Raw genomic sequence first — 13,099 nt, 5'->3', positions numbered from 1 at the left:
ATGTCTTGTTTTTCTGGGCATGTTTAAGTAAAAATAATAAGAATCAATAAATAAATGAAACGTGCTGCTAATAAAACAGTATGAATGGAATTCAGAGCAATTTAATTTTATTTTGAATCAAATAAATGTCATAATTTATAGTTACCAACATAGTATGAAAAAATATCTACCTAGGGTTTTTTAAATTTTACCAATCTAAAGCAACAGGTGGTGGTTTTTTGATTTTTGAATGGACTTTACCTATGTTTGTTGGTGGATTGGACATTGGAGGAATTGTGCAGTAGGAGTTGACTGAAAATGATCAAAGCATAGATGTCAGTGTAACGAGTACAAACCGAATTTAGAAAAAATTAATTCCGTTAGTTCTTCCAAAAAGTAGGTAGGTACTATGGCGGACAATAAATTTAGGCCGGCAAATTTCTGACATTTCAAAAAAGTCAGTGCAAACGACCATTTATTGTCATTATGACTGATGTGTCAGTTTCTCAAACTGAAGGTTTTCAAGCTGTTTGGCGTTTCCTTTGCCTTTTTCGTAACTTACAGATCATGACGCACTAGCATAACTGATTTGTAGTAGCACTTCTCTCTGGTGCACGCTTCTTTTCCCAATTTTAATTTTGATTATCGCTGTCACGATGACAAGAATGACGAAAATCGAAAATGGGGTTAGTTGAACATAATGCCAGCTTCACATTTTGATGTCAACTCAATGACAGGCCGGCCTAAATTTATTGTCCGCCATAGTACCTAATGCTCGTTGGCGTTTTGTTCAAAGAACACAAAGCGAAAATTGAAAACCTGAGCTGAGAAGGGACGCAGGTAAATTGCGCACATGGTTAAAATTGTTCAGGCGTTTTGACCAGGTAGCTGCAACCAAGGGATTAGCATCGTTCAACTGTTGCTGGCATTTCCAACGTATGTGAGTCATTTTATTCTATCAGCTATCACTTCAGTAAAAACTTTTACTCGGCGCTTCCAAATACTCGTATCTTTAATTTTGTAAATGTTCTTATTACATTTCAGACTACCGTTTAAATAAAAATTAGAAGCGCCAATGTTGAGAAAAAAACTATGTGGCAAAATAATAAAGAAGCAGTTGTTCTTAGATGAATGCATTAATTTATATAAGAATAATTCTACTTCTGAATCACATAAATTCAATTATGTAAAAATTGTAAGTTACCGCAGTTTACCTACTGAACCCTAAGTTGTATCGAATATTGACAAACAATTTTTTTCTTTAAGTCCGATATATTTATTTTGGAGTGCCCAAGTGGTTAAAAGAAGATCATTATTTAGTCCTGAACGAGAATTATTATGACTGAACGCCCGTCGTCACCACTGGTGCGCAATTTACCTGTATTTTAAAGGACCCTTTGGGTTCCTGAATGTCAAATTTCTCGAGTGTACGCAATTTACCATATCCCCTGAGAAGTTCTTGCGGTAACGGTAATTATACAGTTTAGGTCGACAAATCTGACGCATGCGCAAATGATTGAATGTCACGTGCTTATCCACCATAAAATTCAAACAACACATGTACCCGTCGTTGCTGTAGTTTTTGGTTGGTAAATAATTATCAAGAGTCAGTTATGTAAAAAGTGACCTTAAAAGGTTTTTTCTAAATCGAAGACACTGGAGATCTACAAACCGAAATGTGGCAAAAGATGCTTGATCAGTATGGAAAATATTTTGATTAATTATAACAGGCAATTAAGCTTCATAGACATAATACATACCGGGTGTAGAATTGGTTTACGAGACATAGGATTTTACATGTAAAAATAAAGAGTTTCAATTACTGGCTCTCCTAATAATTTTACGGCAAAATAGTTAAAATGAAAGTTGGAGAGAATTAAAATTACTGTCTTATTTCAGTCTTACTTTTTTTCTAACATCTTGTGGTACTGAAAGAAACGCAGGAAAGAAGTTGACACAAAAACAGTAAAAAGTAAGTACTAGGTACTAAGCATGAAATTATATTTCTTTCTTTAAATGTTATTATGGAGGATCTTTTTTAAGCAACTTCCAAGCAACATTTGCTTCAGGTTTCCCAGACTGATCAATTCCTGGCACAGAAACAATTGGAAGAATTGTGGAGAAGTTTGAGCATTTAATGGAAGATACCTTTTCATTCATCCTGTAGTCCTGTACGACTTCATTTGAAAGGCAAATTGAAAGACAATTAAATAATAGAGAAACCATCCGACAAATACATAGTATTTTAAAAGTCAAATTTCATGGCTAGTGCTACTTTTTAGTATTTTTGTGTTAACTCCTTTCTTGCTTTTCTTTCAGTACTACAAGATGTTAGAAAAAAACAAAGAGTGGAGTTAGACAGTATTTTTAATTCTCTCTAACTTTCATTTTAACTATTTTGGCATAAAATTATTAGGGGAGCCAATAATTGAAACTCTTTGTTTTTATATGTAAAATCCTATGTCTCGTAAACCAATTCTACACCCGGTATAATGAATGGTATTATCCTAACAGTCATATATTTTATTTAGACTTCCATCAAAATTTCCTTTATTCTTATGCATCTTTTAAAGAAATGTAAAGAAAATAAAACATCCAAAATTAACATTTTATTTTTAACAATGAACTAAGAAACTTTGTTAATAACAATTTTATTATATTCTGAAGTTTGCCTTCCAATGATTAACTAACAAAAAATTGAACAGTATATACTTTAAACATAACTTATTAACAAATAACTGAAACGTCCAACTTAAAACAGGGTACCTACCTAACTAAAATGACACAACATGGTCTTGTTTATATATTATGTTATTTTATATTGGTTTTTCAATTTCATTCAGTAAATCAGAAGATTCATTTTCTGCTTCTAGCAACCATTCGTGGAAAGATGTTTCCTAAAAAATATTTAAGATTAAAAAAAAATTAAAAATCGGGTATCAGATTGTTTGTAATAGTTATTATATTTACAAACAACTTTTGATTGATTGGTATAAATTAATCAAATTAATGTCAATCTAAAAACACATGAAACTAATCGGACATTAAACGTTGAAGGCACTACGGATGTTATAATGATACGCCCTCGGTCGGCGGGCACCCCTCGAGGCAGAGGCCCTTGGGTTTCACTCTGCCGACCTCGCCCGTTATGAACCTTATAATATCCTTGAAACCTTAAATAACTATTGAATAGCGCTAATGTAAGTACGTTTTCTGTAATTAAAGGAACTTATTAGAATATGTAAGAATATGAAGCTAAGAATGTAAATGTAAATATCCAACAAAAATTTACCAATTGAGCGGAATTTCCTGCATGCAGATTTGACGTTTCACTGCTAGTTGGAGACTTAAATGAAAGTATTTCATTAAATTTGACTTTTTTGTTAATGTTTTCTTTATTTGGTGATCTAAATCCAGACTTTAGAAGTCCCTCGAAATTTCTTTTTAACGTAGCTATTTTATTTTTGCCTTCATTTAAATAAATTGACTTGTTTTCCACCAATAGTTTTAAAGAAAGAGTTTCTTCTTGAAAGCGCTTATACAATTCTTCTGCTTCGTTTACCTCTTGTTGTAGATTTTCAGATTTTTCTTTTAAAAATTTGGAATTGGCAAGCAAATATTCTTTCTTTTTTTTCACTTCGACAGAAGATTTATTATAGTCCAGTTGTGTACGTTCGAATTTTAGTTTCACCTCTGTCAGTTCATTACCGAGTTTTTCTTTTTCTTTAATAATGCTATTAATTAAAGAATTTAATGAGTCAACAGAAATTTCGTATTGACCTTGTATTTCTTCAAGTTTGGCTCGTTTTATCTCATTTTCCATTTGTTTTTTAAGAAGACTTATTTTTACAGTGTATACAGCATGTTGATGAGTTATGGTCTTATTCAGAAATAGTAACTTTTCTTCACATTCTTGATGGTATTTAATTTTAAGAGAACTTAATTTCTAAAAAAAAAACTTTAACTCAAAAAATAACAAATGATCATACTTGCAGTTAGTAATTGATCATTATTTTTCTTGCATGATGAGACCTCTGCCAAAATTTCGTTTAGTTTAGTAGCTGTAGCTCTACATTTTTGTTGCAGCGTCTTAACAGACTCTTGAAAAGTGGTTTTTACAATCTCTAGCTGATCTCTAAGTCCATTCAAACAGCATTCTCTGTCTGAAATATCGTTTGATTTATTTGTTAAATGTGTTTGCAGATCATTCAGTTCATAAGCTGCTTCTTCTAGTTGTTTTTCCAATTTCTCTTTTTGTTCTTTCACATCATTAAATCTATAAAATACAAGAATTATAAACAATCACGAGTGAATTAATAAAAACAAACTTATGAATCTGATTTTCTGTTTTCAAACAAAGACTATGTAATTTATCGTCCTGTTCCGTAATTTCGTTCTTTATGTTTATTTTCTTATTTGTAACTTCGACAATCTTTTCTTTCAACAAATGTTTCTTTACTAAGTTATTTGCTATATCATCGTCATAACATACAACAACCCTTTTAAATTCTTCCTGTTTCTTTTTTAAGTCCTCTAAGACATCTTGCCGGTTATCAAGTTCACTTTTTAATGTTTTGTTATGTTCATCGCTAACTGATACAGTACTTTCAAAATTTTCTTTTGCTTGGTCCAGTTTCGGTTCAAAGGATATTTTTAATAATTCCAAGCTCTTGTACTGTTTTTTACTTTTTTCTAGGAGGTCACTAATTCGCGATTCCCTATATTGTTTTTCAAGTTTTTCTACGTTTTCCTTTAACAGACCAATCATTTCATCTGTCTTAACCAATAATTCTTCAGACTGAATTAATCGGTTGTAATCTACTTCAACTTCTTTATTTAATTCTTGATTTTTATTTAACAATTCATCGTTTTTAGCTCTTAGATTTGTGATTTGTTCTTCAATTTCATATGCCATTTCGTTTAAGATTTTTGCATTTGCTTCTTCAGAGACTTTTGTGAAGATTAACTGTTTAATTTCGGATTTGATTAAGGCTTCTGTGTCTATATTCTGTAATTTATACAACGGTTGCTGAACTTCCCCTATTATTTGATGTTCATTATTTTCTACTTGTTTGGAATTATTAAATAACAAATCACCAGGCTCTTCTTCACTAAGTTCCGTATAATATACATTACTTTCATCTTGTAAATCCATTTCTAAAATAAAAACAGAAAACACAGAACAGATAAAATATACATAGTACTAAGCACCTCTATTCGAAAATATGGTATACGTTTGAAATTGAAAATACATATACAGATTGCTAAAAAGTATGGATACAGCTAAATATTTTCAGAACGGTTTACGAGAACTCGTTGAAATTTGGCACACAGTTATAAGTGTTTAAATTCTATCATTTGAGATTTTTTTCAATGTTCTACCCTCATTTATTCTAAAGATACAAGGCTAAATTGATTTTTTTTAAATGGCAAGGGGGTCAAATTTAATATTTTTGAATAGTATTTTTTTGTGAATTCAGTGATATAACACACACCCACATCGCCGTCATTTTGAAAATCTTTTGTAGCATAACATTTATGTATTTTGTGTTTAAACTTTTTATTTTTTTTATTAAAATACATTCTGTTTCGGTTAAATGTCTAATTTTTGCACTTATTATTAGCTTTTCTTTATTTTTTGGTCAAAATACAGATGGCAAAGAATTAACGATAGATAAAGACAACATTTCCAAGGTTAGATTTTTTTCCAATTTTATTAATTCGATAATTTTTTTATAAGGTTTCGGTTAAAATAAGATATGCATGGTTACATCACTGAATTCCCAAAAAAAAATACTCTTTAAAGATATTAAATTTGACCCCCTGTGCCATTTAAAAAAAATCAAGTTAGCCTTGTATCTTCAAAATAAATGATTTTAGAAAATTCAAAAAAATGTCAAATGCTAGAATTTCAACACTTCTAACTGTGTGCCGAATTTAAACGATCTCTGTTAAACCGTTCTGAAAATATTTAGCTGTATCCATACTTACTTAGCGACCTGTATGTAAAGTCCATTCAAAAATCAAAAAACCACCAACGTCGCATTTTCCTTGATAATTACTATCGGCAACGCTGTTTAGTGTAAAATTTGGTGAGCATTGTAATTTTGAGGTTAAGCGTTTTATTAAATGTCTTGTTTTTCTGGGCATGTTTAAGGAAAAATAATAAGAATCAATAAATAAATGAAATATGCTGCTAATAAAACAATATGAACGGAATTCAAAGCGATTGAATTTTATTTTGAATCAAATAAATGTCCTAATTTATAGTTACCAACATAGTATGAAAAAATATCTACCTAGGATTTTTTAAATTTTACCAACCTAAAGCAACAGGTGGTGGTTTTTTGATTTTTGAATGGACTTTATGTAAAAAAAATGTATACCATATTTTGGGACAGAGGTAGGTAATATACACTTCGCCGCAAAATTAACGCATACTGTTTAAAAACTTAAAAAAAGTCTGTAAATTTTAATTTTAAATTATGTATTATGAAAAATTAAGTTACGTTATAATAGTAAAGCATTTATTTTGTAATTTTTAATTAAATAAACAGAAATATACAGGGTAGGTATTTTGAAGCTTAACAAAATCAACTTCGAAAAAAAAAACAATCCTCTTGCATTAATAACTGCTTCACATCGTCTACCCATACTCGATATCAACGTTCTAATGTCATTTTGATCGATAGTATTCCAAATTTCTGTAAGGTGGTTTCCAAGATCACCAAGAGTTAATGCAGGTGGATACAAGGTTTTTAGGCTTCTGCCCATTTTGTCCCATAAATGTTCAATGGGATTCAAATCCGCGCTGCGAACTGGCCAATTCATAGTGACAATTCTAACTTCCTGAAGGTATTGTCTCACTATCTGAGCTGTGTGAGGCCAGGCATTATCATTCATCAATATGGAATTTTCGCCGATGTAAGGTGCGTAAGGTACAACATGAGGTTCCAAAATGGTTGTTACGTATCTGTCTGCTGCTAACCTTCCCTGGTTTACAATTACCAGCTCCGTACGACCTTCTAAAGATATCCCACCCCAAACCATAATTGAGCCTCCACCATAACTGACGGTCTGAGCAATGTTACATTGAACGTAACGTTCCCCTGGTCGTCTATAAACCCTCATACGCCTGTCATTGGAAAATCTACAAAACCTAGACTCGTTCGTAAACAGCACTCTAGCCCAATCAGCTTCTTGCCAGTTTAAATGTGCATGAGCAAATTCTAAATGATGTTCTGCCGTTAAAAGTGGACCAGTAACAGGAACGTAGGGTAGTAGCTGATGTTCTGCTAACCTTCTGCTAATTGTGTCTTGGCTGATCGGAGCGTTATACCTCAAAGAAAAGGCTTCTTGAAGGCTAGTACTTGTTACAAACCTCTGTCTTAACGTCTGTAATCTTAAAAATCTGTCTTGTTTAGCCGTTGTCATTCGTTCTCGCCCCTTCCCGGTTCGTCTTTTGTTGATTCCAGTTTCTAGGTACCGATTTATGACTATTGAAATGGTTGATTGCATCACACCAAAACGTTCTGCAATACTTTGCTGCGTTCTTCCTTCTTCGGAAAATGCTACAGTCACTGTACATTCTTCCGGTGAAAAATTTCTTGAATGTCGTTGATTACAATTCATTTTATTATAAAATATGACAGAAACAATATCTAGCTCATTTGGTTAATAAATATGTAGCAAAATTCTTCGATACCTATGAGCAAAAAGTGCAACATTTTGGTTTTTTTAGAATTTAACAAAAACTAATCAATGATTTTTAATGAATATCGCACAAAAACATGAAGATAATCTGAATGAACATTTTTGGTTTCCAACTAGCAGTGAAAAAATTTGTAAAATGGAATAGGATTAATTTTTTAAATTATGCGTTAATTTTGCGGCGAAGTGTAATATACGAGTAATTGTAAAGAGGTAAATTAATTGATAAAAACTCTGATTTTTAATAGCACATTTTGCAATATTGACTACAAAGTGATAGGGTATTAGTATGAAGCTGTAATATGAGAGCTTTTGTGCAATGCATTAATATAAAATTACCCTTTCTGTGTGATATAATAAACTGCCGCGAGCAATAAATTTTGGTCGTCAATATCATTTCAAAATTTGGTTAGATTGTCACAAATTTTAAAAATTTCCCTGCCTGATTATGCCCATGTCAACAAAGTGTCAAAAAAATGAGAACAAAATGACAATTAATGTCATACAACATGATGATAGGTTATGATATTTACGACTCTTTTACGATGGAGCATTTTCGATTGCGTCCAAGAATGACCTTGACGACCAAAATTTATTGCTCGCGACTGTACAATATGAACATAAAGTTTATAACAAAATTCATAATAGTGTTATGTGACGTTTTGCAAACAATTGCTTGGACAGGTCGATTTTATTTCGAAAAATGCCATCATTAGTTTTTGGGCAATGACGTCATCACCAATTTTTTTAAATGACAACCCCCACTATTTTCTTCTTTTTCTGATAGAGCTTCCTATTACCTAATCGATAAATGAATTTGGTACCTTACATAATAATTTTTTTGAGAAACATACATTTTATTTAATTTTTAATGTAATTGTTTTTCTATAGGGTTATTATTTTAAAATCAACGGTTTATTTTAATAGACCAAACAATTTAGAAAATTTAGGGCAGAAAATTCGAGCTGAAATGGAACAAATCAGCTCTGACATTATTGAGCATAGTACAAAGTTTTTACACTCGTGTCGATAACTGCCAAATCGTTAGCGGGGGGCAATTTCAATATGTGCGTTAAATTTTATTGTTAACCTTAGATGTTTGTTTATTTTTGTTTGAGGTCAATTAAAAAAACATCACATAACGCTATTATTAATTTTATTCCAAACTTTATGTTCACACTGTACTCGTATAATAAGTAAATATGTATAAGATTTTATTTTTATGATGAAAAGGTTGCGAAAACTTTCAACATAAAAGATATCTTTTTCACAAGGATTTGGATATAAACTAGGCGAAAATGAATAGGGAATTCCATAATTATTCTTAGAAAGCAAAATAATTGCCCCAATCTTCCCCCGTATTCTTAAACACTAGATAAATTTAAAATGTTACAGGTACTTGAAACATTACATTTAATTACATTTTATTACAAATTTTAAACTGTACCTAGTTATAAAAAATTCAAAAAAGGAAAAATTCCCTATTCATTTTTGTCTAGTTTTTATATCTACAAAATTTTTAACTTTCGCTGTAAATTAGGTGCAACTGAATTACTGTTATTACTGGTGATTAGATTTTTAAACGCTTTTTAGATCAAGATAAATGCGGTATTCATTTAAATTTATTGGTTGGCGTGAAAAATTAAAATGATTTAGATTTTATTAATTTTCATATATACATATCTCCTTCTCAATTTATATAAAAATAAAGAAATCAATTATTACTAGGTACTTTTGTACCACCTTGCAATTATTCAACTAACAACCAAAATCTCTACAAAAATGTAAAGAATCTTGTTAAACAAGTGCGTTTGTTGAGTTGCCTAATCATTTAACATTTTTGAACCTTCTGCTATTCTCATAAATAGGCAATTTGAGTGTTCCGTTCTAAGATGTTAGGTACAGGGGTACAGCGTAAACATGTCATATTATTGTAACTTATAAAAAGAAACAAGAACGCTTCAATTACATATAAAATAAACTTGAATGGTGGATAACGCAAAATGTATAACTTGTTTTTTGCTTTAATAGCTGCAGAGTATGTTTAATATTATACCTAGAAATTTTTTATTTGGTTACAGATAGGCAGCCTTAATATTGAATAAAAGTATTAATTTTTTTTTCAATATAGGTAAGTACAAGCTATAGCTATAACATCTAGATATTTATTTAATAATAAAAATTTTGAGTTAACTGTCCATTGCATTTGTGTTTACAGTTTTGTTTTGGACGTAGATTACTATCAATATTCATATACTGATTATAAATATCTATATGGAAAAAATCAATCAATCAATCAATAATCTTTTAAAATAGGCAACACATATTTCACTGAGTAATTGGACGCATAAAACCAATTGATATAGGTGCTTACTTACCTGCATGTATGTGAAAATTTAATTCGTTTTTCATTTAATTAATGGCTGATTTATGAATTTCTGTTCAATTATGAATAAACTGCTGAACTATAAATAGGATAGGTACCTATATATTTAGTTCTTGTTTTTACAAATTAGCATCTGTAGGATTTTTTTATATAAGTACACAAAATCATACAATAACAATCATTTTTGCAACAGATAAGGCGAAACCAATTACATTTATATTGTGTATGAAATCATTGTCTATAAATAAAGTCATTACTTACTTAAATGTCAAATTAATTTGACGGTTTAAATTGAGCGTGAACCAGCTTGAAACGTTTCTTAGAAATCTGTAAAATTAGGAATATTTGAAAACATAACCTAGGAATCAAGAATACGTTTTTACCTGTTCAAATTATTATTATAAGTGGCTGTTGATTTCTTGGCGACATTAGTTGTTTCCATGTATAACCAACATTAGAAAAATTAGGGCTCTCGTTCTATTGCTTGTAAAAATAAGGTTGTAAAAAATATATGTTCGTCATTTTATGTACAGCCGGAAATCAAAACTGATTGTGAAACGAAAACACATCTATTAGTTAGAGAGAAATTAGCTATTTGCAACCGTTACAAAGAATTTGCTGCCTTACATTTTTGAGTTATCTTTTGCTTGTCACCAGAAACCACATAGCTTCCAACCTAACCAAATTTATGGCAACCTAGTAACGAAAATCCCTAAATCCTAGGGAGTAATTTATTTTGACACAATTATATACCGGATGATCAAAAAGAAGTTGGCAATACAATTAAGAGCATTTTTTTATTCGGCTGTTTGCAATTCTGCAACTGGATACGTCTTTTGACAGGTATTTCATGTGAAATCAACAGCGACAAAATTGTAGGTTATGTATGTATAAAAATCGTGGAGGGAGAAAAGACTTTTTCTTCCTCCACGATAAAAATCAACGGTAAGAAACAACTTGAGCTGTCAACTGTCAGTGTGAAGCCGTCAACAACTGAAAGTTACTCTCGTTATACCTTTAAAAGTAAAACTTTGGTAAAAATCAGTACTGCCAACTCAAACAGTCCTTTTTGATCACGCTGTATTTGCATTTCTCAAATATCAGTGATCTAATTTTACGACAGTTCAATAATAAAAATGCGTTATCGCATTGTACAATGAGGGACATGGGATCCTGGGCAGTCTGTTATTGTCATTTCAAAAAGTGTCAATGTAAAACCTTTACCGTCATTATAATTGATATTTTCAAAAACTTGGTTATGAGTAGCTAAGGTATGGTTTAGAAATTTTGACAACTGAATGACACATCTGCCCAGTTTTCCGTGTCCCCAATAGTACAGTGTACCCACGAAAGTAGTGACAACTTTTATTTTAAATACATTTTTGAATGTTTAGATGTTCATTATTTTTGACTTTTGCTTAACCTAATTTACAGTGACACGGACAATGTTTTGTAATGTTGCCATATATCAAAAATATTTTCTCTTAATTCCATCTGGTGGAACTAATTAGAAATCTTGCCACCACTTTCCTGGCCACACTGTAAAATACAGCCTGTGCATTCTCAAACTCGAACATAGGCAATTAACATTGTATTGAACGTTTTTGCTGATTCCTGCTCGCCAATTTAACTTACAGCTAAGGTAATGGTATCACTAGAAAGGTGAAATTATTACGCTTAAAATGATACTAAAAATAAGATAATTGGTGCTATTCTTATTTTAAAATACTAATTTAAAACTTGGCGATTTTTAAATCCAGCCAAAAGAAAAACACAACGTAGGGCCCCTCCGCTTCGATGAAGATCACCACCACTCTTGTACACGTTTTGCGCAGGTTCGAATATTTGGCGGAAAGAAGTAATGTAGGTATAGTCCATTCATTTTAAATCTTGGGTAAAGTTGTAAACTCAAAACGCCGTAAATTACGAAAGCGGCAAGTTTTCATTGTGTGGGTACTGTAAAGTAGTAATCCCTCTGTTCACATAAAATTGGTACCACGTCGTACTTTCACCATCTTATCGACGAGCAAAAGAAAGAGACCTTAAAGTATCCGCAAATAAAAAAAAATTAAAACACATTTTGCGATCAGTGACCAAAAAAATGTTAAGAGATTGTTGATTTTGTATTGGAAAATTTTGTATTTGAGAAATAAGATTACTAAATCAAGAAATAAGAGTAATTAATAAAGTATCTATTACATGTATACTTTAAAGTAAATTAATAAATAAAATAATAAAATACTTACATAAACAAATAGAAAATTAATCGTCATCTGAATCAAATTCACTAGATGATTCACCAGTATTGGCAACAAATATTCCAGCACATTAAGAATAATTTGTTCAGACTGATAAGTCAAATGACCCAAACCACCTGACATATTGAGTAAAATTAACGCACTGAATTCACTTTACACAACACAAGTTATTTCTTGAACGGTACAACTAAGACTATAATTGTTTAGTGGCTTACGGCCGGCCGGTCCTGTATTTTTAAAATTCTGGAAAACCCCATTATTATGTACTATTGCGGGCAAAAAAAGTGGGACATCAACGTCATTGTCTTGACTTTTAATGTGAAATAACCCTTATGTGATTCTAACCCTACTTTGAATTGTCATTAAGTATTGGAGATTGTAGGGAATAAATGTAAGTAAGCACACGTGAATATTTATTTAATGCAAAGTCCCAATCAAAATCTACCTTTATCAAAAGAAGAGGGCATTTGGAAAAGGAAAATAGGAGTATAAAATAAAATTGTAAACTGTCAGCTTGAATAGTGTCAAATTTCTATGACAATAATCAAAGGCAAAATGACAATAAAGCTTGAACTACATTGAATTTTTCAAAACTGACAGAAGTTTGATGTCCCACTTTTTTTGCTCGCAATAGTACTTTCTGTCTACGCTTGGGATGTCTTATTATTACCTGCACCCGTCGTATAGATAAGGTAAGCAGAACATATTTATAGTACCTAAAAACAGATGTTTTACTGACCAATGCAAATGTATGTTAAATAATGAG

The 13,099-nt window shown here is 31.1% G+C and overlaps 1 protein-coding gene and 1 long non-coding RNA gene across 5 annotated transcripts; one reads left to right on the top strand and one right to left on the bottom strand.

The window, feature by feature from the left end:
• The first annotated feature begins 749 nt into the window (after nucleotides 1-749).
• Nucleotides 750-1,105, top strand: LOC138133157 (uncharacterized). Its single transcript, XR_011160262.1, has 2 exons — nucleotides 750-919; nucleotides 1,024-1,105. It is a non-coding gene; the product is annotated as an uncharacterized lncRNA (long non-coding RNA).
• A 1,470-nt stretch (nucleotides 1,106-2,575) lies between these two features.
• Nucleotides 2,576-10,918, bottom strand: LOC138133063 (putative leucine-rich repeat-containing protein DDB_G0290503). Of its 4 annotated transcripts, none has more exons than XM_069050859.1 (7): nucleotides 10,703-10,918; nucleotides 10,459-10,644; nucleotides 10,337-10,402; nucleotides 4,308-5,136; nucleotides 3,973-4,255; nucleotides 3,272-3,925; nucleotides 2,576-2,876 (listed from the first exon to the last, which is right to left on the bottom strand). In XM_069050859.1, exons 4-7 carry the CDS (start codon nucleotides 5,132-5,134, stop codon nucleotides 2,796-2,798), a joined length of 1,845 nt encoding a protein of 614 aa, XP_068906960.1. In that variant the 5' UTR covers nucleotides 5,135-5,136; nucleotides 10,337-10,402; nucleotides 10,459-10,644; nucleotides 10,703-10,918; the 3' UTR covers nucleotides 2,576-2,795. The 4 variants fall into 4 exon arrangements, with proteins under 4 accessions (XP_068906960.1, XP_068906965.1, XP_068906958.1 ...); XM_069050864.1 differs by having other exon boundaries at nucleotides 10,459-10,621; XM_069050857.1 differs by lacking the exons at nucleotides 10,337-10,402; nucleotides 10,459-10,644; nucleotides 10,703-10,918 and adding an exon at nucleotides 10,068-10,309.
• Nucleotides 10,919-13,099: the final 2,181 nt, after the last annotated feature.

Source organism: Tenebrio molitor, chromosome 1, assembly GCF_963966145.1.
Source record: "Tenebrio molitor chromosome 1, icTenMoli1.1, whole genome shotgun sequence".
Classification (NCBI taxonomy): Eukaryota; Metazoa; Arthropoda; class Insecta; order Coleoptera; family Tenebrionidae; genus Tenebrio; species Tenebrio molitor.
Note: the sequence above shows the minus strand (reverse complement) of the source record. Positions and strands in the feature narration are given on the sequence as shown.